This window comes from Myxocyprinus asiaticus, chromosome 15, assembly GCF_019703515.2.
Source record: "Myxocyprinus asiaticus isolate MX2 ecotype Aquarium Trade chromosome 15, UBuf_Myxa_2, whole genome shotgun sequence".
In the NCBI taxonomy this organism is placed as follows: domain Eukaryota; kingdom Metazoa; phylum Chordata; class Actinopteri; order Cypriniformes; family Catostomidae; genus Myxocyprinus; species Myxocyprinus asiaticus.
Genome location: NC_059358.1, coordinates 20,936,232 through 20,962,770, shown reverse-complemented (window position 1 = coordinate 20,962,770; position 26,539 = coordinate 20,936,232). Strand labels below are relative to the sequence as shown.

Sequence of the window (26,539 nt, the reverse complement as noted above, 5' to 3'; positions counted from 1 at the left end):
TTCCAGTGGGTCAAAAGTTTACATACACTAAGTTAACTGTGCCTTTAAGCAGCTTGGAAAATTCCAGAAAATGATGTCAAGCCTTTAGACAATTAACTTCTGATGGATGTGGATGTATTTTAAGGCCTACTTTTAAACTCAGTGCCTCTTTGCTTGACATCATGGGAAAATCAAAAGAAATCAGCCAAGACCTCAGAAAAAAATTGTGGACCTCCACAAGTCTGGTTCATCCTTTGGAGCAATTTCCAAATGCTTGAAGGTACCTCGTTCATCTATACAAACAATAGTACGCAAGTATAAACACCATGGGACCACGAAGCCATCATACCACTCAGGAAGGAGACGCATTCTGTCTCCTAGAGATGAAAGTAGTTTGATGCAAAAAGTGCAAATCAATCCCAGAACAACAGCAAAGGACCTTGTGAAGATGCTGGAGGAAACAGGTAGACAAGTATATATATCAACAGTAAAACAAGTCCGATATTGACATAACCTGAAAGGCTGCTCAGCAAGGAAGAAGCCACTGCTCCAAAACCGCCATAAAAAAAGCCAGACTACAGTTTGCACATGCACATGGGGACAAAGATCTTAATTTTTGGAGAAATGTCCTCTGGTCTAATGAAACAAAAACTGAACTGTTTGGCCATAATGACCATCGTTATGTTTGGAGGAAAAAGGGTGAGGCTTGCAAGCCGAACAACACCATCCCAACCGTGAATCATGGGGGTGGCAGCATCATGTTGTGGGGGTGCTTTGCTGCAGGAGGGACTGGTTCACTTCACAAAATAGATGGCATCATGAGGAAGGAAAATTATGTGGATATATTGAAGCAACATCTCAAGACATCAGCCAGGAAGTTAAAGCTCGGTCACAAATGGGTCTTCCAAATGGACAATGACCCCAAGCATACCTCCAAAATTATGGGAAAATGGCTTAAGGACAACAAAGTCAAGGTATTGGAGTGGCCATCACAAAGCCCTGACCTCAATCCGCAGAACTGAAAAAGCACATGTAAGCAAGGAGGCCTACAAACCTGACTCAGTTACACCAGTTCTGTCTGGAGGAATGGGCCAAAATTCCAGCAACTTATTGTGAGAAGCTTGTGTAAGGCTACCCAAAACATTTGACCCAAGTTAAAAAATGTAAAGGCAATGCTACCAAATACTAACAAAGTGTATGTAAACTTCTGACCCACTGGGAATGTGATGAAAGAAATAAAAGCTGAAATAAATCATTTTCTCTACTATTATTCTGACATTTCACATTCTTAAAGTAGTGATCATAACTGACCTAAGACAGGGAATGTTTTCTATGATTAAATGTCAGGAATTGTGAAAAACTGAGTTTAAACGTATTTGGCTAAGGTGTATGTAAACTTCTGACTTCAACTGTATCTCAGCTCCAAAAAGTAATCCAGCTATATGGATTACTTTTATGCTGCCTTTAAAGTTCTGGCCACCATTTACTTGCTTTGAACAGACAAACAGATCTAGATATTCTTTTAAAAATCTTCATTTGTGTTCTGCAGAAGAAACAAAGTCATAAACATCTGGGATGGCATGGGCGAATGATGAGATAATTATAATTTTTGGGTAAACTATACCTACATGTTATACCGCTCTGAGAGCGCTTGGAGTGCTCAAACAAACTAGGTGTGAAAACGCCCTTAAAAACGCACACATCTCAATACACATTTGCGTTATACTCTGTCCGTGGCGCTGTGAATAGCTTTTTTTAGCGCAACGATGTGGACGGTGTGGACGGCACCAAACATCTTCTGGCATTACAACTGCTGAGTTATTTGTCAAACAAAAAATGCACAAGCAAACTTAAATCTGAACTGAGACAAACACTCTCTGCCCTTTAAAGGAATATTCCTGGTTCAAGAAAAGTTAAGCTCAATCGACAGCATTTGTGTCATAATGTTGATTACCACCAAAATAAATTTCGACTAATCCCTCCTTTTCTTAAAAAAAAAAGAAAAAAAGAGAGAGGCAAAAATCAAGGTTAAAGTGAGGCCCTTACAATGGAAGTGATTGGGGGCCAATTTTTGGAAGGTTTAAAGGCAGAAATGGGAAGCTTATAATTTTATAAAAGCACTTACATTGATTCTTCTGTTAAAAATGTATTATTTGAGCTATAAAGTTGTTTAAATCATCATTTTAACAGTCATTTTATTGTTTTAGGGTTTGTTAAAATTACATCGTCATGGCAACTAAGTTGCAAATTTGGCTTTAAATTTACACAGAAAAGGTTAGTAAGTGATTTTATCACATTAAAATCATGTTTACATGCATAGCTATTGTTTAAGTCTTGTGGGTATACTTTTGAAAAAGTGAGTATTGTAATGTTCAAACATTGCCTCACTGTAACCCAGATTTGTGCTTTTTTCTTCTTCTTTTTTTTTATTAAGAACACGAGGGGCAAGTCAAAATGAAGATTTGTGGTAATCAGTATTATTTCACAAATGCTGTAGATTGAGTTTAACTTGTATTGAACCCAGAATATTCCTTTAAACTTTTTTAAATACATATAAAAGTGATATAACAAGCAGCAAGTTTATTAAAATTAATAAATTATCTATAGACCTTATTCACAGGAGTACCAAATTTGATTTTTGATGTGAATGAAGCTGTAAAGGATATACTTACTTTCTCTTCAATGGCAAGCACTGTAAATCTGTATAATATGTTGGCCCAGGGGTGCACAACACAACAAAATTTGTAAAGCAAATTAAATATGAAAACACAACTAAATTAAGACACAACACAACTAAATTAAGCCACAACATAATGAAATTAAGCTGTAACACAATTATCAGAAAAGAAACTGCTTAATTATGTTGTGTTGTGGCTTAATATTTTTGTGTTGTGGTGTAATTTCTTTGTGTTATGCCTAAACAGTGTTATGTGTTATGGCTAAATTTTGTTGTGCTGTGGCTTAATTATGTTATGTTATGGCTTAATTTTATTGTTGTGCCTTATTTCCATTGTGCTGTGGCCTTTCTGTTGTGCTCTGGCATCATTTTGTTGTGTTTTGGGTTAATATCAGAATCAGAATCAGAATCAGAATGAGCTTTATTGCCAAGTATGCTTACACATACAAGGAATTTGTCTTGGTGACAGGAGCAATACAAAAACACCAGCAAGACATAGATAATAATAAAAAATAACCAATAATCCTCTCAGCAGTCCGAACTGTCCTTTGTAGTCTTCTGATGTCTGATTTCGTAGCTGAACCAAACCAGACAGTTATTGAAGTGCAGAGGACAGACTCAATGACTGCAGAGTAGAAATGTATCAGCAGCGCCTGTGGTAGGTTGAATTTCCTCAGCTGGCGAAGGAAGTACAACCTCTGCTGGGCCTTTTTCACAATGGAGTCAATGTGGGTCTCCCACTTCAGGTCCTGTGAGATGGTAGTGCCCAGGAACCTGAATGACTCCACTGCTGCCACAGTGCTGTTTAGAATGGTGAGGGGGGTCAGTGTTGGGGTGTTCCTCCTAAAGTCCACAATCATCACCACCGTTTTGAGCGTGTTCAGCTCAAGGTTGTTTTGACTGCACCAGACAGCCAGCTGTTTAACCTCCCTTCTGTATGCTGACTCATCGTCATCTCGGATGAGGCCGATGACAGTGGTGTCATCTGCAAACTTCAGGAGCTTGACAGAGGGGTCCTTGGCAATGCAGTCATTGGTGTAGAGGGAGAAGAGCAGTGGGGAGCACACATCCCTGGGGGGCACCAGTGCTGATTGTATAGGTGCTGGAAGTGAGTTTCCCCTGTCTCACAAACTGCTGCCTGTCCGTCAGAAAGCTGGTAATCCACTGACAGATAAACATGGGAACAGAGAGTTGGTGTAATTTATTCTGGAGTATAGCTGGGATGATGGTGTTGAAAACCGAACTGAAGTCCACAAAAAGGATCCTTGCATATGTCCCTGGTCTGTCCAGATTTTGGAGGATATGATGCAATCCCATATTGACTGCATCATCCGCAGATGTTCATCATCCTGTTTGCTCGATAAGCAAATTGAAGGGGATCTAGAAAGGGTCCAGTGATGTTCTTCAGGTGGGCCAACACCAGTCTCTCAAATGATTTCATGACCACAGACGTCAGGGTGACAGGTCTGTAGTCATTAAGTCCTGTGATTTTTGGTTTCTTTGGGATGGGGATGATAGTGGAGCGTTTGAAGCAGCATGGGACTTCACACTGCTCCAGTGATCTATTGAAGATCTGTGTGAGGATGGGGGCCAGCTGGTTAGCACAGGATCTAAGACATGCAGGTGAAATGCCATCCGGGCCCTGTGCTTTCCTTATCCTTTGTTGTCGAAAGTCGCGGCTCACATCATCTTCACAGATCTTAAGTGCAGGTTGAGTAGCAGGAGGGGGGAGGAGGGGGGTTACAGGAGGTGTTTGTGTTTGTGTGAAGTGAAGGTCAGAGTGGGTGTGGGGTGTGAGATTGGGCCTTTCAAATCTACAGTAGAACACATTCAGGTCGTCAGCCAGTTGTTGGTCCACCACAGGATTGGGGGCAGGAGTCCTGTAATTCGTAAGTTGTTTCATGCCACTCCACGCTAATGCAGGGTCGTTAGCTGAAAACTTGTGTTTCGGCTTCTCAGAGTATCTTCTTTTAGCCACTCTGATTCCCTTATTCAGTGTGTTCCTGGCCTGATTGTACAAGACTTTATCCCCAACTCTGTAAGCATCCTCTTTGGCCTGAAGAAGCTGCCTGAGTTCCGCTGTAAACCATGGTTTGTCGTTGTTAAATGTTAAATATGTCCTAGTAGGAATACACATATCCTCACAAAAACTGATACATGATGTAACAGTATCTGTGAGCTAATATTGTTGTACTGTGGCTTTTTCGTTGTGTTGTGGCTCAAGTTTGTTGTGCTGTGGTTTAATTTAATTTTGCAGTGGCTTTTCTGTTATCTAGTGGCTTAATTTAGTTGTGTTTTGTCTTTTCCATTGTAGCTGAATTTCGTTGTGTTGTGGCTTATTTTCGTTGTGCCGTGGTTTATTTCCATTTTGTTTTCAGCTTTTATTTGCTTTGCTAATTTTGTTGTGCTGTGCACCCCTGGGCCACCGTAGTATAAAGCTCCTTGAGCACATCTAGTTTTCCACAACTTATGGAGTTTTTTGGCTACTGGTTTTATGGGAAAGGTTTTCTTTCTTTCTTTCTTTCTTTCTTTCTTTCTTTCTTTCTTTCCCATCCAAAACACTTTTAACAATAGTACAACCATTGAAGAGACAGTAAATACAGGTGCATCTCAATAAATTAGAATGTCGTGGAAAAGTTCATTTATTTCAGTAATTCAACTCAGATTGTGAAACTCGTGTATTAAATAAATTCAATGCACACAGACTGAAGTAGTTTAAGTCTTTGGTTCTTTTAATTGTGATGATTTTGGCTCACATTTAACAAAAACCCACCAATTCACTATCTCAAAAAATTAGAATATGGTGACATGCCAATCAGCTAATCAACTCAAAACACCTGCAAAGTTTCCTGAGCCTTCAAAATGGTCTCTCAGTTTGGTTCACTAGGCTACACAATCATGGGGAAGACTGCTGATCTGACAGTTGTCCAGAAGACAATCATTGACACCCTTCACAAGGAGGGTAAGCCACAAACATTCATTGCCAAAAAAGCTGGCTGTTCACAGAGTGCTGTATCCAAGCATGTTAACAGAAAGTTGAGTGGAAGGAAAAAGTGTGGAAGAAAAAGATGCAAAACCAACCGAGAGAACTGCAACCTTATGAGGATTGTCAAGCGAAATCGATTCAAGAATTTGGGTGAACTTTACAAGGAATGGACTGAGGCTGGGGTCAAGGCATCAAGAGCCACCACACACAGACGTGTCAAGGAATTTGCCTACAGTTGTCGTATTCCTCTTGTTAAGCCACTCCTGAACCACAGACAACGTCAGAGGCGTCTTACCTGGGCTAAGGAGAAGAAGAACTGGACTGTTGCCCAGTGGTCCAAAGTCCTCTTTTCAGATGAGAGCAAGTTTTGTATTTCATTTGGAAACCAAGGTCCTAGAGTCTGGAGGAAGGGTGGAGAAGCTCATAGCCCAAGTTGCTTGAAGTCCAGTGTTAAGTTTCCACAGTCTGTGATGATTTGGGGTGCAATGTCATCTGCTGGTGTTGGTCCATTGTGTTTTTTGAAAACCAAAGTCACTGCACTCGTTTACCAAGAAATTTTGGAGCACTTCATGCTTCCTTCTGCTGAAAGATGCTGATTTCATTTTCCAGCAGGATTTGGCACCTGCCCACACTGCTAAAAGCACCAAAAGTTGGTTAAATGACCATGGTGTTGGTGTGCTTGACTGGCCAACAAACTCACCAGACCTGAACCCCATAGAGAATCTATGGGGTATTGTCAAGAGGAAAATGAGAAACAAGAGACCAAAAAATGCAGATGAGCTGAAGGCCACTGTCAAAGAAACCTGGGCTTCCATACCACCTCAGCAGTGCCACAAACTGATCACCTCCATGCCACGCCGAATTGAGGCAGTAATTAAAGCAAAAGGAGCCCCTACCAAGTATTGAGTACATATACAGTAAATGAACATACTTTCCAGACGGCCAACAACATCATCACAATTAAAAGAACCAAAGACTTAAACTACTTCAGTCTTGTGCATTGAATTTATTTAATACACGAGTTTCACAATTTGAGTTGAATTACTGTAATAAATGGACTTTTCCACGACATTCTAATTTATTGAGATACACCTGTATATCCCTCACAGCCTCGTTGTCATTGCCGTCAAATAACGTACAGATGGCACTATTGTGAAAAAGGTCCAAAGCGTAATATTTGAAATGTGGTGTCCATACGCATCTGTGGCCAGTAGAGGGCGGTAGAGTCCTCAGGCAGAACATAGAGCGTCTGAATCCGCACATGCACCTGGCTTAAAACCTCCAAGAATAACAAAATCGGAGAGTGAATTTTGAAATACTTCTGCGTGTACATCGATAAACGATAATTTGAATGGTGGGGAATGAATGATTGCTTTTTCTTATTATCAATATTTACACGTCTTAAAATTAATATATTATATATAAGTTTTAGTCATGTACATTGAATTGTTTGCTAGTTCTCTTGTGCGTGAGAATCAGTTGCAGTGACTAGCCAGCGATGTAGCCAACACCTAAAGTTAGACTTAAAATTATATGTCAACAGTACTTTGATTCATCATTCTACCTTTTAAGCATATGTTTGATTGAAACCGACGTTTACACAGCTGGATGTGAAAATGAATCCTAGTCTGGACCAACCGAAAAAGTTCATTCTGGACAGCACCTCTACAGTCTCTCTGCATGATCGGTGAGACTCAATCAGTCCTGCAGTATATGATCGAACTTTAGTGCAAAAAACATTTGTTTACATTTTTTGTTAGCATACATTAGTTTTTATGTTTGTCCTGTTTTTCTCCTTCCTGTAGCTTCACCAGTTTGCTGAAACATCAGCAGGAAAGTCTGATGGACATCACAGCCTCAGTGAACCAGCACACTGCAGCCTCGCTGGAGAACCAGCGCCTGGCTCTGGAGATGGCCAACAGACCCTCTGTGCTGGCTGCCCTTCATAACACATCTGTCAGACACCTTTTACTCCACAAAATACAAAATGATCACAGCTGCTGCTAACCTTTGATGATAGACTTAACAGTTTCTGTGACTCTTCCCTTCTCTTCATCTATGCAGAAAATAAACAACTCACTCTGCAAAATGAATGTGAAGGCAAGGCTCGGCCAGCCTATGGGGAGAGGGGGCATGATGGGCTTACGGGGCCAAATGAGAGGAGGGGGAAGCGCCAGAAGAGGTCTTATAAAAGGAATTTACTCAAGGAGAGGTGAGTGGGGAGAATAGGTGAGCGTAGAGTCTCTCATTCATTCATGCACTGCGTGAATTTTTTTCTGCCTTTGTCACCAGTGAGACATTTCTTGTATGCCATTTTGGGCTGTGTGTGTGTTACTGTGTACAGGTATTAGTAGCCTGCAAGGTGCAGTGTCCACTTTAGGTGTGCAGAGAGGTTGGGGCCAGCATCAGCGTGGAGGCTATATGCACTGTGCTGGATCAATGGGAATCAGAGGACGACGAGCCATTAGAAAGACAGGTAAGATACAGCAATGCTCATATAGACCATGGGAATTGTATTTGAAAACCTTGACATGTTAAAAAGGTCATATGATATCGACCGATATAGGTTTTTCAGTCCTCGTGGTGGCGTAGTGACTCACCTCAATCCAGGTGGCTGAGAACGAATCCCAGTTGCCTCCACGTCTGAGACCGTCAACCCGCGTATCTTATCACGTGGCTTGTTGAGCGCGTTGCCACGGAGACATAGCGTGTGTGGAGGCTTCACGCCATCCACCATGGCAACCACGCCCAACTCACCACGCGCCCCACCAAGAACGAACCACATTATAGCGATCACGAGGAGTTTACCCCATGTGACTCTACCCTCCCTAGCAACCGGGCCAATTTGGTTGCTTATGAGACCTGGCTGGAGTCACTCAGCACGCCCTGGGAGAAAACAAAGTGTTGACTGTCCATTGATAAATAGATTTTATTTGGTAGATTTTTTAACTGACTGACCGCAAAATGGCCACATATCATCTGATTAGTTGGCCTGGCTAAAATATTAGTCTAGATTTTTTATTTTAACTAGTTTTACAAAAACAGTAAGAATTTAGTCCACCCTCTTTTTGGATCTCAGAATTAAACAGGTTGTTTTACCACAGTCAAGAACATTGCGAGGTTTGAAGATTCCCACATTTTACTCTTGTTAGTTCTTCTGGTGTTAAGAAGTAATAGTATCTTTATCTATCCTGTTATATAACCTCACCATGACTGGATGGAGCAAGTTCACCCAATAGGCATTGTTCATGTATACATCTGGGTGTTCATATATGTTAATGTTTTCAATGATTGCTTTTTTTTTTTTTTTTTTTTGGACTAGGGAGAAAGTTTTGAGTACTGAAAGCTGCAGTGTGTTCATGAACTCTTATCTCAAAAGATAAAATAAACATTTGACATGATATGATCCCTTTAAATTAAAGTCAATGCAATTTATTGATTGAATGATTTCATATTCTGTGATTAGATAGTGTTCCTGGGGAGGCTTGTGCATTTTTCTAAAACTCAGTTTCTCTTCTGTGAAAGGTGATCATATCTGCAAATCTTTAGGTACAGTCTAGGTGCATTTAGGTGCCTTGCTTTATGTGCATTGCTGCCTATAATAACAGAAATCTAATCACACCACCAAATTATGATTCAGTTGTGCTTTCTAGAACCCCTACATACGAATGAGATTTAAAAGAAATCTAATTCGCTTTTTTGCTTTTATTTTATTAAATTTTCTCCCCTTTTCTCCCCAATTTGGAATGCCCAATTCCCAATGCGCTCTAAGTCCTCGTGGTGGCGTAGTGACTCGCCTCAATCCGGGTGGTAGAGGACGAGTCTCAGTTGCCTCCGCGTCTGAGACCGTCAATCCGTGCATCTTATCACGTGGCTTGTTGAGCGCGTTACCGCAGAGACATAGTGTGTGTGAAGGCCCACGCTATTCTCCGCGGCATCCACACACAACTCACCACGTGCCCCATCGAGAGCGAGAACCACACATTACCACGAGGAGGTTACCCCATGTGACTCTACCCTCCCTAGCAACCAGGCCAATTTGGCTGCTTAGGAGACCTGCCTGGAGTCACTCGGCATGCCCTGGATTCGAACTCGCGACTCATGGGGTGGTAGTCGGCGTCAATACTCGCTGAGCTACCCAGGCGCCCTGCTTTTTTACTCTTTACACATTCAAAAAATACATTCAGTGAGCATCACTAAGCAGAAAGGATTGCAGCAATTAACCTAGTTACAAAAACAGTCCTTTACGGACTCCCATTTCTTTTAAACTGGTGCTGGAGATTCATTTATTTCTTGAAGACTGAAGAGTAATTTTTGCTCTGCGCAACAGTGCTGAGAGTTCTGAGCACCAAAAAGATGGCAGATGTTTCTCTTAAAGAGAAATCGAAGATGTTTTTAAAATAATAAGAATGCCATGCTGTTTTACCTCACTGAAGTTACTCACTTTCTTACTGACTATTTGAGTATTGTTTTCCAGTAAAAATGTCTAAACAACCATTACATTTACATTTAATAAGCAAAATGACATGATATTTTGTCTTGTTTTCAGAGAAATCGAACAATTTAGTCATGTTTACGCTTATGACAAGTAAAAACTATTTGCCAGTGGGGTAAGAAAAAAAAACTTGATTCAAAGGGAAACAAGTTTATTTTTCTCACCCCTTTGGCAAATAGTCTTTTTCTTGTTTAAAACATAAATGCCACCAAATTGTGTTAGATTTCTCTAAAAATAAAACATATCTTATGTCATTCTGCTTCTCAAGTAAGATTTTCTTGTTTTAAGGATGTTCGATATTTTAATTAATTCTCTGTAATAATTTTTTATTTATTTTTTATTTTTTTATTTTTATTTTTTTGCAGTGTACAGCAAATACTTTCTTTCATAACCTTAATTCACTCTGTTTCAGGTATGCATTCCCCTCTTGTCTGTACAGGTAATAGTCATGTTACATCTGTCAGTGGGACATATACAGGGTGCAACTGGACCAAGTCCAACAGCCAACCAGTTCCTTCTCGGGAGCAGCTGGATAAACAACTGGATGAATACATGTCCATGACCAAGAGCCATCTGGATGCAGAGCTGGATGCATATATGGCCCAGGTTGATTTGGAGGACATAGTGTGATGCAGCCTTATGCCTTTAGTGAGACCAAAGCTCTATATTGTTCAAAAGCCAAATGCTCAAGAAATCTCAGATTTTGTAGAGTTTAGTTTAAGCCTGACTGGTGGAGCATATAATGTAACTTGCGGATAGACTGTTTTGTAACGGCTATTTGTCCACATTGATTGATTGATTGACTGCAGCAGATCTTAAGTAATAGTGTATAGTTGATGCCCCTTAGAGATCCACTGCTTGGCCTCTTCCAGTTAGTTACTCTGATTCAACAATAATTATTTGTTCCTGCTGTCCTAGTGAAGAATAAAAAGAAAAGAAATGAAAGCTTTTAAAAGGCTTGAGCTGCTTTCTAGGAAAATTAGTCTGCAGTAGCAGGATGTTTCAAGTGCACTTTATTTCATAAGCAGTTCTATTGAATACTTGCGTCCAATGAACCTAAGTCATCTTATTTCTTTTTTTTCCTCTGGAGTAGTGTTTCTTTTTTAATAAGCTTTTGCATTTAGAAAACAATGTGATCAATAGCCGTTTCCCCCTTCGTAAACTGTATCATCAGTGATTCGATTAAGGTGCATAATATACTATAGTAACATTTTAATGAATCAGACAAATATGTGTTAACTGGTCAGGACTTTAACATTTGAGCCAAGTTTTCTTTTTTCTTACAATGTTTTGTATCATTTCTATTTAATTAAAAGAGTCAGGATTGACTGTACACATTTATTGTTGGATTATGTGTGCTACAGGTGGCTACAGGTTTGAGAAAAAAAAAAAGGTTAATGTGGAACTTGAATGTTTATAAACTCACCTTGTGGTTATAGTTGGTTTTCCTATTGATTAATAAAAGATGTTTTGAAAAATGCTATCTTTGTCTTAGACTTAATGTTTAATTGGTATTTGGACATACCTTTGCTCGCGTGCCTATGTTGTTACACAATTTATATGTATTTTTTATTTGATCTTGCAGTGTGAATGGAGCAAAGCTTAAATTCATTGTTAACCAAGTCAAAAAATATCTGCTAGTATCACTTATGTAAAATGTTTTCTGATTTCCTATCTTATGTAAGAATATATTTCCTGCTGTCCATGTTCCAATTGATTTGTTCCAATTGATGTTCCAATACATTTCCCCCTAAACTGTCCTTTCATGCTGTCATTTTAGAAGATCAGTGCTTATACGAAATCACTCTGGGAAATATGCTATTGAAGCGTGCTGGAGTTGACTGTTTTATCCTTTCAATAGTAGCATGCTATTCTGGAATGTAAGCTTCAGAATCAACCCAGCAAACACACTTACGTTGTGGCGACATCGCTGCCACGTTCCATTTTTATCATTGCAACGTTGTTCGAGACGTTCTCCACGTTGTGTCCACGTAGAAATTGTGAGGAGGCTGTGGCAACGTTGTTGCGCAACATTCAGCGACCGGGAGAAGACGTTCCAACCTCATTTGTTCTGTTTAACAATAAATCAAACATAATCAACGTGTCAAATTTGGAGAGTGTAACACAGGGTCATAGGTCATCAACTTTATTAATACATATTACAGTGGTATTGTATTTATTGTAATTTCACTAGATGTAGCGTATTAGGTAAAACTAAAGGAATATTCTGGGTTCAATGGAAGTTCAGTCGACAGCATTTGTAGCATAATGTTGATAACAGAAATTAATTTCCATTCGTCCCTCCTTTTCTTAAAAGAAGCAAAAATCTGGGATACAATGGAAATGAATTGGGCCAATCTGTAAACAATACTGTTTCAAAAGTATAGCCACAAGACGTGAACAATATGCATGTTAACATGATTTTAGTGTGATAAAATCGTTTATTAATCTTCTCTCTCTCTCTCTCTCTCTCTCTCTCTCTCTCTCTCTCTCTCTCTCTCTCTATAATTATTATTATTATTATTATTATTATTATTTTGGACAAACAAGTTCATATTTTCAAAATAATGTAATATACTACTTTGGCGTTGATCAGCACTTAAACTATGTTCTTGACTCCACACTTGCATTCTTAGTGCTACAAAAGAAACATTCTGTTATGATTGCCTCCCTCATAACCATTTCACTTATGTAAGGGAAAAAATACAGTCAGTCAGTAATTATTATGTGGTTACATGTAACATGTATGTTACATGAAACATTGATTTGAATAGAAATTATTTTATTGAAGAAGAGAAAGACCGTGCAGTCTCCTGAAACATCAAGTTCTGATCAACTTGTTGGTGTTTAAAGTTATCCACAATACCCCGTTGACTGGTCAAATATCTGTCTGAGCCCAGATGTGTAGTCACTATTGAGAAATATTTGTCATTAAATGCCAAAACATGAAGATAATGCCTTACCTATAAATGTGCCACAACTCTGCGTCCTTCATTCTGGGCATGTCAGTTTGGTGTGTTGCAAAAATCTAAAAGGATTATTTCCCTTGTATTAATATTGTGTTTATAATACATTGACGGTTTTGAATGTTTGCTTTAATTGTGATGGCTTTCCCATTCAGCTGTTAGATGGCAAGTAGATAGCTTTCATGTCATGTCTGCATTCCGAAAAAAAAAAAAAAAAAAAAAGGGAAAGCATTACCTTTCAAATGTTGGGGTATGACTGAATGTGTGCTGCTGTCTGCATAACTGCTCTGTAGTCCACTGGCATCTTTGGATCAAAAATTTAGTATTAGTAAATAACTGGTCAGCAACCGTTATTCATACATTGTGAATTGTGTGTATGCTTTTCTACATTATTACTTACGCTTGCCACAAAATCCAGGAATTTTTTTTTTTTTTTTTTTTTTTTTTAATCGAACAAAATTGTCTATTGTTTTCTATTCGTGAACATAAGACATTAATATTAAATAATTAGCTTTAAACTTAAAATTATTTAACCAACTTACCTCAACTTGAGAATGTTGGGCTGTTGAGTTAAACAACAACAACAACAACAACAACAACTAACAATAACACTGATTAATTGCTTTATTCCAGCACTAGCAAAGATTTTACCATGATCTCCTGAGACCCAGCAAATGTACAATTTTGTCAAACATTTTTTTTAACATAATTGTTTGGTGGATAACATATTAGACCTGCTCCGTCACTGTGTCACTTTGACCATGAAACACATTTTGAGTTATAAACACTAAAGTATTGAGGAAAGTCCCGGCTTTCTAATGTTTTAGGCTAATTGTTATGTTTCTGTTCCACCTTTTCACACATTATTTGATGGAAGATTCGTTCAAACATACATAAAACGTCTTGCTACAACAACAACTTGTGTTTTTGGCTTAATTGCGTTTCCACATAAGCAGCTCATAGGGACATCCCACTGAAAATGCCACAAAACAAATCATTCCAAACAAGGGCGGACTGGCCATCGGGAGAAACGGGACTTTTCCCGAAGGGCCGGCGGCGAAACGGGCCCGAATGGGCCGCCATAAGCTGAAATGGGCCGCCGCGTTATGCAGAACCGGCCACGAAACGGCGCCGCGATATGCCGAAGGGGGCAGCGATATGCAGAAAAGGACAGCAACACCATGACCTAGTTGAAACCTCTCTACAATAATGCCAATATCCTAATATTGCCTATGGTGTTTGAGCCCCGCCTGTTTTGGCGAGCAGTTGTCCGCTATAAAAGCAGGTGTATAAACACCATTTCCTCATAATTTCTGAATGAGACCAAGGAGTGCATGGCTTGTACCTCAAGAACTCTGAGTCTTGCATTGCGGCTAGCATTCGCAATGGCTCGTTCCTTTCGTCTCAGGGAACCGTGGTTACATGCATAGCTGAGACGTTCCTTTACGACTCAGTACACTTGACATTGCGTTGATTAACACATATGGGGAACAGAATCCCATCATGCCGCACTACACAACATAACCTCCCAGAAAGGAAACATGACGCCACAGTCTTGTAGGACAGCTACCGACATGAGTATGCTGCAGTGAGTGACCCTCCTGTTGGGCCAGAATTAATATATCAACTATAGTCATATAGTATGAATTAACTCCTTCACGAACCCAGTCGGGATGGATGTTCATTTATAATGTAAGTGCTTGTGACTTATGTTAAATTACAACAGCCAGAATGCAGGCGGTTGTGTAAAAAGATGGGAAGCTCATCCTTAAAGAGAGGAGCATATGTATATATATTTGGCTAATGAAATAGCAAGCGCTCTAAACAGAGAGGACTTGTGAATAGAGAGATGTTATGTCTAGGTTGTAAAACCTTGCGAATGTGTTTTGCGAAGACCATCCTGCTGCAAAATATATGTCTTGTAAGGACACACCATTCGTCCATGCCCATGATGAGGCCATGCCTCTAGTTGAGTGTGCTTTAACACCAATTGGGCAAATCTTACCCTGTGACTCATAAGCCAGGGCAATTGCATCGACAATCCAGTGAGAAAGTCTTTGCTTGGAGACGGACATTCCTTTCGTGCATCCTCCATAGCATACAAAGAGCTGATCAGACAGTCTGAACTGGGGGGTAAGCTCAACATATGCGTGTAGTGCCTGCACAGGGCATAACAAATGCAATCATTGTTCCTCATCTGAATTAAATGGAGGAGGGAAGAAGGCCTGAAGGGGAACCACCTGCACTCTGAAGGCCGTGGCTAGGACATTAGGTACATAGCCTTTTCTGGGTTTGACAGTGGCTTTTGAAAGACCAGGGCCAAACTCCAGACATGAATTGTCGATTGATAGTGCATGCAGGTCACGATTTGTTTTACTGAGGCCAGAGCCAGCAGTAGTGTGGTCTTAACGGAGAGCATGTGCAAATCAACAGAGTCCAAAGGTTCGAAGAGGGGCCCTGCGAGAGCTTTTAGGACTAAAGTTAAGTCCCAAGTTGGGACTGTAGCCGGCTGAGGTGGGTGTAATTGTCTTGCTCCTTTAAGGAACTTTATGATTAAATCATGCTTGCCTATAGTGGTGCCAGCTTCATGTGCGTTATACGCAGATATAGTCGCCACGTACACTTTGAGCGTTGATGGAGTGAGTCCTGCGTCTAATCGCTCTTGAAGAAATATAAGAATTTCATGTATGGGGCAGCTTACTGGGTCTTTGCCATGTGAGAGACACCAATCAGTGAACACATTCCATTTTAGCGCATTGAGGCGTCTCGTGGACGGTGCTCTGGCCTGTAAAATGGTGTTCATGACTGAATGCATCAGTTCTAGCACATTTAGCATGCTCCGTTCAGGGGCCACACGTGCAGATTCCACAGCTTGGGCTGGGGATACCAGATTGTGCCCTGACGCCTGAGAGTGGAGATCGCTCCTCAGTGGTATTTCCCATGGCGAGCTGTACAGCATCGCTATCATTTCCGGAAACCATGGCTGGGCCATTTCTCCGCAATCAATAGAATCGTTTCCTTGTCCTCTCGGACTTTACATATGACAGAGTGAGTCAGGCAAACCGGGGGAATGCATATTTGCATTTCGCTGGCCATTTGTTGGCCATTGCATCTGCTTCCAGCGGGGCTTGTGACTTCAAGTACCAGAAGGGACAGTGGGTGTTCCCATCTGAGGCAAATTTTTTCTTTGCCGAATATTTACCAAATCCTCAATACAATTTGAGGATGAAGTTTCCATTCGCCCGGTATCACCCCTTGGCGTGACAATAGGTCCGCGCCGTAATTCAGGTGGCCTGGGACATATGTCGCTCTCAGGGAGAGGAGATGACGCTCACTCCATAGGAGGAGGTGATGCGTCAATCTCAACAGTGGTGGAGAATGAATTCTGCCTTGACGGTTTATATATGCCACAACTGTCATATTGTCTGAGAGAACCAGGACATGACAGTTCACTATTTCTGACTGAAAAAGGCTAGGAATACAGCCGATAGCTCTATGTGGTTGATGTGCCATGCTTTCTTCGCACCTGTCCAGGTGCTGAAAGTCGGGCGTCTATCACACACCTCCCCCACCCTGTGTTGGTAAAAGGCAGGAGCTGTCCAAGGTGCTAAAGCAGCTATAAAGAAGTGGGATATAGCAATGTGCATGCGCCCATGGCACCAAGCATGTCATGGCACACGGCGCTTGAGCCAGCACTGAAGAGGTCTCGTGTGTAAGAGACCTAATGGATGCTGCCGCCATAAACCCCAATGCTTTTTGAAACAGCTTCAGTGGAAGTGTTCTCCCCAGTTTGAACTGAGACAGACACTGTAGAATGGCCTGAACGCACTCACTCGTGAGGTGTGCGCACCCACTCATAGAGTCGAGGTGGACTCCCAAAAAGGCGTGCTCTTCGCCCAGTTCACATTGAGGACCAAGCTGTTTAGATGTTGAAGCAGTAAGTCTCTGTGCTGGCATAACAGAGCCTCTGATTGTGCCAGTAACAGCCAATTGTCGAGGCAGTTCAAGATGCACACACCGCTCAGTTTCAGAGGGGTGAGAACTGCATCGATGCATTTTGTGAACGTGCAAGGAGCAAGAGACAGGCTGAAGAGCAGGACTTTGAATTGATACGCTGTTCCCTCGAACGCAAATCTCAAAAACATCCTGTGATGTCATACAATTTGGATATGAAAGTACGCATCCTTCAGATCTATCGACGCAAACCAATTGTGTGGGCGTACATGTGATAAGATCTGTTTCTAAGTAGTCATTATGAATGTGCACTTTGTGAGTGCGCGATTCAAATGTCTCAGATCCAGGATCGGCCAAAGCCCACCATCTTTCTTTGGGACAAGAAAATAACGGCTGTAAAACCCTTTTTGGGCTTGAAAATTTGGCACAACCTCTATCGCGCTTTTCATGAGGAGATTGTGTATTTTGGCTCATAACACTGGCGCGTCTTCGGACGAAACTGTGGAAGACAGAATGCCATTGAAACGGGTTGGACGGCATGCAAATTGGATCATTTAACCATGTTTGATCATTTAGGGCTCTCCACGTGCCCACGTAATGGGACAGAGGGGAATTTGGTTTGCTCACCATATGATACAATGCATCGCTCACAGGGAAGTGGTTGCGCATAATGTGTGGGCTATGAAGAGGAAAAGGGCTCTTTTTTGAGAATGTGTGATCATCTCGTGCTTTTGCAATGAGTGCTGTATTCTTTTTTTCATTTATTGCATTTTTTTATTGCATTTATTTGAGTGCAAGACACAGAAACAACATTTTGAATAATATTGTGAACAACAATATTGTATATTAATATGCAAACAGCATTGTGGAGATTAGGAACAGTGTTTTGTGTCTCCAGTCGAGCCTTTTTCGGAGCAGACCCAGAGGGAACCGTGGGCTCTGCTTTCCGCTTCAAAGGGTTGTGTCCGTCAGGAGCACTTTTGCTGCGCGGGGAGTTTCTCCCGTTGGCGTGGGGCATGCACTGAGGCGGCTGATTCCGTTTGGGCCATGGCTTGCGTGACATCACCGGTGGTTCACCGGCAGCAGTTGGCGGTGCTGAGGCAGCAGGTATGGGGCTTTTAGACGGGTGTTGGCTCAAAATAGAGGGAGGTCAAACCAGCTGTGACGTACTCCGTTTTGGCATAAAGTGTTTCATAGCCTGTGATTGCTGCTGAGTCATGACGTAATGCTCAGCAAACTGACCAAAGAGGTCGGCTGGAGACACTGGAGCATCCAAAAGAGTGGCTTTTTCCTTATCACTCATTTCTGTGAGGGTCAGCTATACATGTCTATCCAGAACTACCAGGTTGCCCATGGACTTGCCGATGGCCTGCGCAGTGACTTTCATGGCACAAAGCGCTAAGTCTGTAGTGGTGCGGAGCTCTTTGAAAGTCTCTGGATCAAAGCTTTGCTCATCGATTTGCTTGAGGAGCTTGGCTTGAAATACCTGGAGCACCGCCATAGCATGGAGTGCTGATCCAGCTTGTCCTGCCGCTGAGAAAGCTTTTCCAGCCAGTGCGGACGTTTGTCAACACGGCTTGGAAGGATGTATGGGGCGTGATTTCCATGCCCTGTTACTCGCTGGGCAGAGGTGTACCGCTACCGCCTCCTCCACAGGGGGTAGTTGGGCATAACCATTCTCTTCCCCGTGATCCACATTAGAGAGGATGGAGTCACTGCATGAGCGTGCTGAGAAGGGCATGTGCCAGGACTTAGACAGTTCATTATAAACTTCAGGGAAGAATGGGGCAGATTTGCGGAACACGGCCGCTTGATGGCGTCCGGACTGCAGGAACCATTCATCGAGGTGAGACTGTTCAGGTTCCTCTGGGGGAGACCACTCGAGGTCCGCCCTTGTAAGGGCCCTTCGACCGCCCTTGTAAGGATGCAGAGCATCTCCCTGTCAGTGGCGCGTGCACGCTCCTCACCCTCGCTGGGGGGAGGGGCGGCAGCATCATCCACTGACCACACGCCTGATGCAGTGAGAGACATGACATCGTCATTATCATCCCCAGCGTCAGAACCACTGAACAAGACGAGGCCGCACAGTCTTTCAGAGGGCCGGAGCTCGTCTCGCACATAATGTATCGGCAAAGACGCGCCTTGTGGAGATTGAGGTGCTTGCAGGGCATGTGCCGGCACGAGGTCAACCTCAAATTCATCCTGCTTGGCCTCGCGGCTCCACCATGCCTCCTTGTGTGAATCCTCAGGTATCACAGAAGAGGTGGGAGGGCACGTGAGGCTGAATCGTCCCTCAGAACGAGGGCGATTTGTTAGCGAAGCGTCTTGAGACTCATGCCCTCACATAGGTCCATAAAACAACAGTTCATAGTGACCACAGCTGTTATGCTCAAAAAATGGCAAAATGCTTTTTTTTTATAAAACTTGATCTAATTTATTTAAACTTGAGAACCAGATCAATCTGATTTATGTATGAATCATTCTTTAAAGTTTTTTAATTTTTTTTTATTTTACAAATCGGGCTGAACGATTAATTCACTAGTCAGACTGATCCGCTTCACAGTGGTCCAGTGGCAGGGGTTCTAAATTCATAAAACAATAAGAGAATGGCACACTACTATAAATGCTCCCATGTAATTTAACAGAAAAGACAAAATTTCTGTGACACCAGCCACTCCTGCAATTTCCACCTCTTGCCACCAGGGGTCATCCTCACATGAGTTCTAGGGAATAATGCACACCTGAGGTTGGTTTTCTCATTAGCAGTCTGTGTATTTATACTGGCGTGTTCAGCTCAGTATGAAGTATTGTATGTTTTCTGGCTGCAATTCTAAGCCTCATTCTAAGTGAAGTTTACCTTTTGTTAATAAACATTTCTGCAAATGGATCCGAATGTGCCTGCTGACTCACAGAATACTTCATCTCTGGATTCAGTGGAGATGGGGCAGCTCCACACAATGCTAAGCACTCAGTTGGCCATACTTTCAGCACACCATGAACACTTGGGAAGACTCTCCATGCAGATGGATGAGTTGTTGAGAATGTACCAGACTCTAGATCCCCAGCCAGCAGCAGTAGCAACAGCAACGCCCGCCCACAAACCTAATGTATCCACCTCTCCCAGTGTCCCTCGTCTAGCTCTACCTGACAAGTTCGATAGCACTCCTGAATTGTGCAAAGGTTTTCTTCACCAGTGCACCATCTACATCGCTCAACTTCCTCAATCTTTTCTGACGGAGAAATCCAAAGTGGCTTTCTTATTGTCTTTTCTCACTGGACGAGCACTGGAGTGGGTGACTGCAGAATGGGAGCGGGATACTGAAATACGCAATTCACTGGATTGCTTCAAGACTCGACTGAAGTTTTTGAACATCCTAGTGGAGGAAAGGAGGCTGGCAAGCAACTTCTCACCTTGAAGCAGGGTAATCAGCCAGTGGCTGAGTATTCACTCCGCTTTAGGACTCTGGCTGCCCAATGTGGCTGGGCCAATGGTCCACTGAGGGTGCTCTATCCCAACAGCTTGAGCAGAGCCCTACAATCCGAGCTCGCCTGCCGAGATGACAATCTCTCTTTGGAACAGTACATCCAACTCTTATAAAGATTGACAATCTACTTCCTGCTCGCAAGGGGCCTCCAGAACATTCACTTAAGAGCGAGTCAGTGGATTCTGAGTCCTCACAACCCAAGCCCATGCAAGTAGGTCGAGCTCGTTTGACCCCAGAAGAGAGACAACGATGCTTATGACTAAGTCTTATTTTATACTATGGCCAGCCGAGTCATCTCCTTGCTGCCTGTCCCAATCTGCCCAATACCTCCCTTAACAGTCTGTCTTACCACTTGAAAATAGACAATTGACAGTGCCTACCACCCTTTCATGGACTTCTAGAACTATTTTGATTGAGGCTCTCATAGACTCTGGTGCAACAGGAAATTTCATTGCTATAGACCTTGTATTTCAGCTTAAAATTGATTCTTTTGTGTCCCTCCTGTTCAAGTCACAGCACTAGATGGACATCCCCTGGGCTCTGGTTATATACACAACACCACTACCTCTCTACTTCTTCAAGTTGGATTATTTCACTCCGAGCAAGTTCAATTCATGATCACTCGCACTCTGGCAAACCCCCTGGTTCTTTGATTTCCCTGGCTGGTTCAGCACAATCCTGAAATCTCCTGGAAGGGTGGGCAGATTCAGAAACGAAGGCAGTACTGCCTAATGTGATAGCGAATTTTGGGCTAAATATGAAAGGTAGCTGAGAAGGGGAGCAAAATAACAGTCAGTGCAAGTGGAACATTTTAAGGGTAACTGAAAATGGGAACTTGACATTGTTTAACTCTATGTACTGGAATATGCAGCTAACGATGACTGGAATTTTCATCATACTCTCTTTTAATAACTATATTTCATAATGTTGATCTCATGCCAGGATGATTAGCAAATTCGAACTAACCTATATCCAATCAGAATAAAGCAAGTGTCACGAAGAGAGATCATGAAATCTAGAAAAGCTTGAGTTTAACTTGTCTTGGGTGAGTTCCACAGCTGCGTCTGGTGGAACCCCAGCTGTCTACTAATAAACGAGCAAAGCAGAAACTGGAGTTCAGTGGAGTTATTATGCTGCAGCATAAGTCTAGATATGTGATGGGTGTTATGGTGAAATCACAAGTGTGTAGTGACAGAATACAAGATTCTCGGATTTAGTGAGTATAGTCTGTGGGCAGGACGCTGCCAACCTCTCAGTTGAGTTGTAATGCGCATAAGAAAAAGGTACCAGCGGGCTGGGAAACAAGGAGACCAGCATTAGCCAGGTAGTTTAGGGAATTTAATTCTACTTGGGTCAGTTTTTAGAATTTCCATGACACTACAGACATGCATACACCCCAACCATAAGGTTCTGCCACGTTACCCAGTTCAATCAGAACACTTCTAACTTACCTCCCAATCTCCCTCCTGAATATGCCGACCTCCAAGAGGCATTTAGTAAGTCCGTGCTACTCTGTTACCACCTCATCGATCCCATGATTGTGGGTGGTCACCCTGATCCATCCCAACCCTTTATTGTGGAGGTAGATGCCTCTGAGAATGGGATTGGGGACATCCTGTCACAGAGACATGAGGCTGGCAAAGTATTCCCGTATGCCTTTTACTCCCGCAAACTGACCCCTGCAGAACGCAATTAAATTGTGGGAAATTGGGAATTGTTAGCGGCAAAGGCCACCTTCGAAGAATGGCATCTCTGGTTAGAGGGAGCCCAACATCCCTTTCTGGTACTCATGGATCATAAGAATCTTGAGTATCTTCAGTCAGATCAAAGACTGAACCCTCGACAAGCACGCTGGGCACTGTTCTTCACCTGCTTAACTTCCTAACTAACTTACAGACCCGGATCTAAGAATGTGAAAGTCGAAGCTTTGTCACGACTCTATCAGACAGATTTAAACAAGTACATTGCTGACACCATTCTTCCCACTTCCAAGATAGTGGCCGGGTGAGATGGGAGATCATGGAGGAGATTCTGCGTGCTCGGCGCTCAGATCCCACTCCTAGAGCATGTCCAGTTGATAAGACCTATGTTCCTTACCAGGTACATGTCCAGCTCATACAATGGGTTCATTCCTCTCTCAGTTCGGGTCATCCTGGCATTCACCACACCATTGCCCTTGTTCAAAATAAATTCTGGTGGCCCATGTTAGTGACTGATGTAACCAATCATGTGAAAAGCTGTTCTATTTCTGCACAAACCAAATCTTCCAGACAGCTTCCCTCAGGCCTTTTCGAACCTCTGCCTGTTCCTCAATGACCTTGGTCTCATATAGCATTTAACTTCATCACAGACCTGCCAGTATCACAAGGTAAGACCACAATTTTTGTAATCATTGATAGATTCTCCAAGGCTTGCCGTCTTATGTCATTGAAGAAATAGCCCACTGCTATGGACAGCAGAGACAATTTTCCACAGTGTGTTTCGCTTTTATGGGTTACCAGAGGATATAGTTACTGACAGAGGTCCCCAATTTATTTTCTGTGTTTGGAAGGCTTTCTGTACTTAACTTAACGATACTGTGAGTCTCACTTCAGATTATCACCCCCAGTCGAATGGTCAAATGGAGAGACTCAACCAGGAGGTTGGACGGTTTCTTTGTAGCTATTGCAGCACCCACCAGAGCGATTGAAACCAATAGTTATCTTGGGCAGAGTCCGCTAAGAATTCCCTGGATAATGCTTCCACAGGTTTAACCCCTTTCCGGGGGTTTCAACCTCCTCTCTTTCCTTGGTCCGGTGAACCCTCTGAGATGCCAGCTGTGGATGATTAGCTTCTTGGAATGCTGCTCATATACACATACAACAAGTCATCAGATGGCAGAAGATTCAGCCAGATCTGGTTATCCACATGCCACCTATGCCTGTGGCTACTCTGCCATAAACAGAGCCCCAGGTATTTAGGCCCCTTCTCTATTATCAAGCAAGTTAATCCAGTCTCGTAAAAACTTCGGCTGCCTGCTCATTACCGTATTTCTCCTTCCTTTCATGTCTCAATGCTCAAACCAGTGGCATGGGAGAATTGTCTGGCTGACCCTCAAACAGTCCATTACCTCCCCCCACCCCCCGTGCTTTTCATTGATGGAGAAGAGGCATACATGGTCAAGGAGCTCCTGGATTCACGTTGCAGCATGTATTATCTGGTGGACTGGGAGGGTTATGGCCAAGAGGAGAGATCTTGGGAACCCTCCTCGGATATACTCGACCCCTCTCTTATTTCTGACTTTCACCAAGACCATTCCTTCAGCCCCTTTCCCCCGCGTCGTGGGCGACTGATTAGGAGCCCTTCATCAGTGTCAGGAGCTGCTCGTAGGAGGGGGGATTCTGTGACACAGCCACAGAATCATGCACACCTGAGGATGTTTTTCTCATTAGCAGTATAAAGTGTATTTATACTGGCGTGTTTGTTCAGCTCAGTGTGAAGTATTGTATGTTTTCTAGCTGCAATTCTGAGCCTCTCTGTGCGTTGTTTTTTCTACTTCTGTGTATCGCCTTCTATACTTGCCCTGTTGGATTAGTCGTTTGCCTTGCCCTTTTTTGACTGTTTTTGGCTTTGACCCTTGCTTGGATGTTGATGACCTCTTTCTGCTATGAAGTTTACCTTTTGTTAATAAATATTTCTGCAAATGGATAAGGATGCGTCTGCTTCATCACAGTTTCGACCACTTGGGTCTTCGTCAGGCAGTAAAACTGCTTTTTACTGCCTGACAAAGACCCAAGTGGTTGAAACGTTGTCTTTTCTATGAAATTACATGGGAGCATGTATGGCAGTATGCCGTTCTCTCCTTGTTTTATGAATTTTGTCCTTTTTTGATCGTGCACCTGCCTTAATGTTTGGATGTGCGCATACTATTTCTATTCTTCAGAGGTTCTAAAAGTTCACAGCTCGTTAGAGGGGAAGATTATCAATGAAAAAAAACATCTTGAATTGAACAAACTACTTTTATAGTGCTTTTTTTTGGTTGCCATTTTTGGAGCTTAAAAGCTGTGGTCACTATGAATTGCCTTGTATGAAAAAGACCAAGAGAAACAACAGCATTTGGGGCTGGAATGGCATGAGGGTGAGTAAATGATGAGTGAATGCGATAAAGGATGGAGGGGGAAACATTGGGAGAGAGGGAGAGAGATGGTATTGTGTTGCATCATGTTTTGGTAATACTATCCCTCCTGGGGCTCTCTGAGGGGGAAAAATGACTATACTGATTTGAGTTCAGTTTTTATGTCCTTTTTTATTTAAAGCAAAGATTGAGTTCATGATGATTGGGGAAGGTTATGCTTAGATCACAGTTAGTTCAGTGGTTGCACAGATTTACAGCATCTCCAGTTCATAAAAAAAACTACACCACCCACTCTCTTACTATATTTTTTTTTCTTTTTTTTTTTCTGGACCTCAAATGCATTATGGAATGAAAGATGAGCTGAAAAGGTGACTGACAATGTAGTCAAAATAAGGGGAAGTTCTACAAAAAGAATTATTATAATTCTAGAAATTATTAGATCCACAACATATACTGTATAAAAAAGTGCTTATGACTATTATTTTAATGTCTGGGGAAAAAAATTGCTTTGTGTATTAATGTCAGAATCGTGCTGTAACACTGTGGCTGAAAGCTCAAGAAAAAGTTGTCTCACACACACACACAAACACACACACACACACATACACACACACACACACAAACACACACACACACACACACACACACACACACACATGTTGGTGCAGCTATCATTATGAGAACTCTCCATAGACATTATGATTTTTATACTGTACGAACTATAGATTCTGTCCCCTAATCCTAACCCTACTCCTAAACCTAACCCTCACAAAAAACTTTCTGAATTTTTATATTTTCAATAAAACATTGTTTAGTATGTTTTTTAAGCTATTTTAATTAAGGGGACACTAGAAATATCCTCATAAACCACTTTCATAGCATAATACCCTTGTAATTACCAGTTTGTAACCTAAAAATGTCCTCATAAACCACTTAAACCTGCGCCCACACACACACACACAAAACCACAACCAGCTGAGGAGAGCTAAGTAAGGTTAGCACAGGTTGTTCTAAAACCTGGTGTGTGGCAGGCAGATAGAGCTTGTCCTGACCCATGAGGGCACATCCTGGGGCAGCTTGAAACTGCTCTGACCTGCCTCTCATAAGGGTCATTGGTACTTCTTCCAAAAATGACAGTGAGAGGATATCCACTCACAACACCGTTTAAACCTTTGTAACCTCACTGCTGTTCTCACATCCCCACTGTATTTCAGCTGTGTACTTAATGGAGCACTGCAGGATGTATCTTTTTGCAAAAAGTAAATTTATTTCCTCCAAATTATTTTCATAGTTTATGTTCATTGTTTTTGCACTTTTGTTTGTTTTTCACTGTATTATTTGTGTACAACTAAAGCTGTAAACGCTTTGGCAATAAAAATTTACAAATATTTGTTAAGAACCTTAAACTGAAAATTATTTCCACACTACTTTATACAATAGTGAGTTCCAGTCCTCTAGTCCAGGGGTTCTCAAACTGAGGTCCGGGGACTCACAGGAAGCCGCAAGGGGTGCTAGGGAGTCCGTGAAAAAATCCAGAGAAAAAAAGTGAAAAAAGTAAATGTTTACCAAATTTGATATTATAACTCTTTTATTCTTAAATAGATTAAGATTATTAAATAGATTTCAATTGAATTGAACAGTTTTTTCAAATAGTGTATATTGTCACTCCAGTTGTGGGTAGAAAAGCTATGTGGTCAACTTAAAACAGTAAATAAAGTAAATATTTTCCAGATAATATTTTAATAATTTATTTTGGCTTTAATAAAAAAAAAAAATGTTTTTATTTAATTGTGCAAACAATACATTGTAATATCACACTTTCTATTTTTCGAACACAGTAGCCTGTATGGCTCTTTTTACATGAAAATAAATTGCTTTGGAAA

At 41.9% G+C, this 26,539-nt stretch overlaps 1 protein-coding gene across 1 annotated transcript; it reads left to right on the top strand.

The window, feature by feature from the left end:
• The first annotated feature begins 1,745 nt into the window (after nt 1-1,745).
• On the top strand, nt 1,746-10,767 carry chtopb (chromatin target of PRMT1b). Its single transcript, XM_051719728.1, has 6 exons — nt 1,746-1,754; nt 7,247-7,329; nt 7,448-7,598; nt 7,707-7,854; nt 7,987-8,118; nt 10,550-10,767. The coding sequence occupies exons 1-6, from the start codon at nt 1,746-1,748 to the stop codon at nt 10,765-10,767; spliced, it is 741 nt and encodes a 246-aa protein (XP_051575688.1).
• The last annotated feature ends 15,772 nt before the right edge of the window (nt 10,768-26,539 follow it).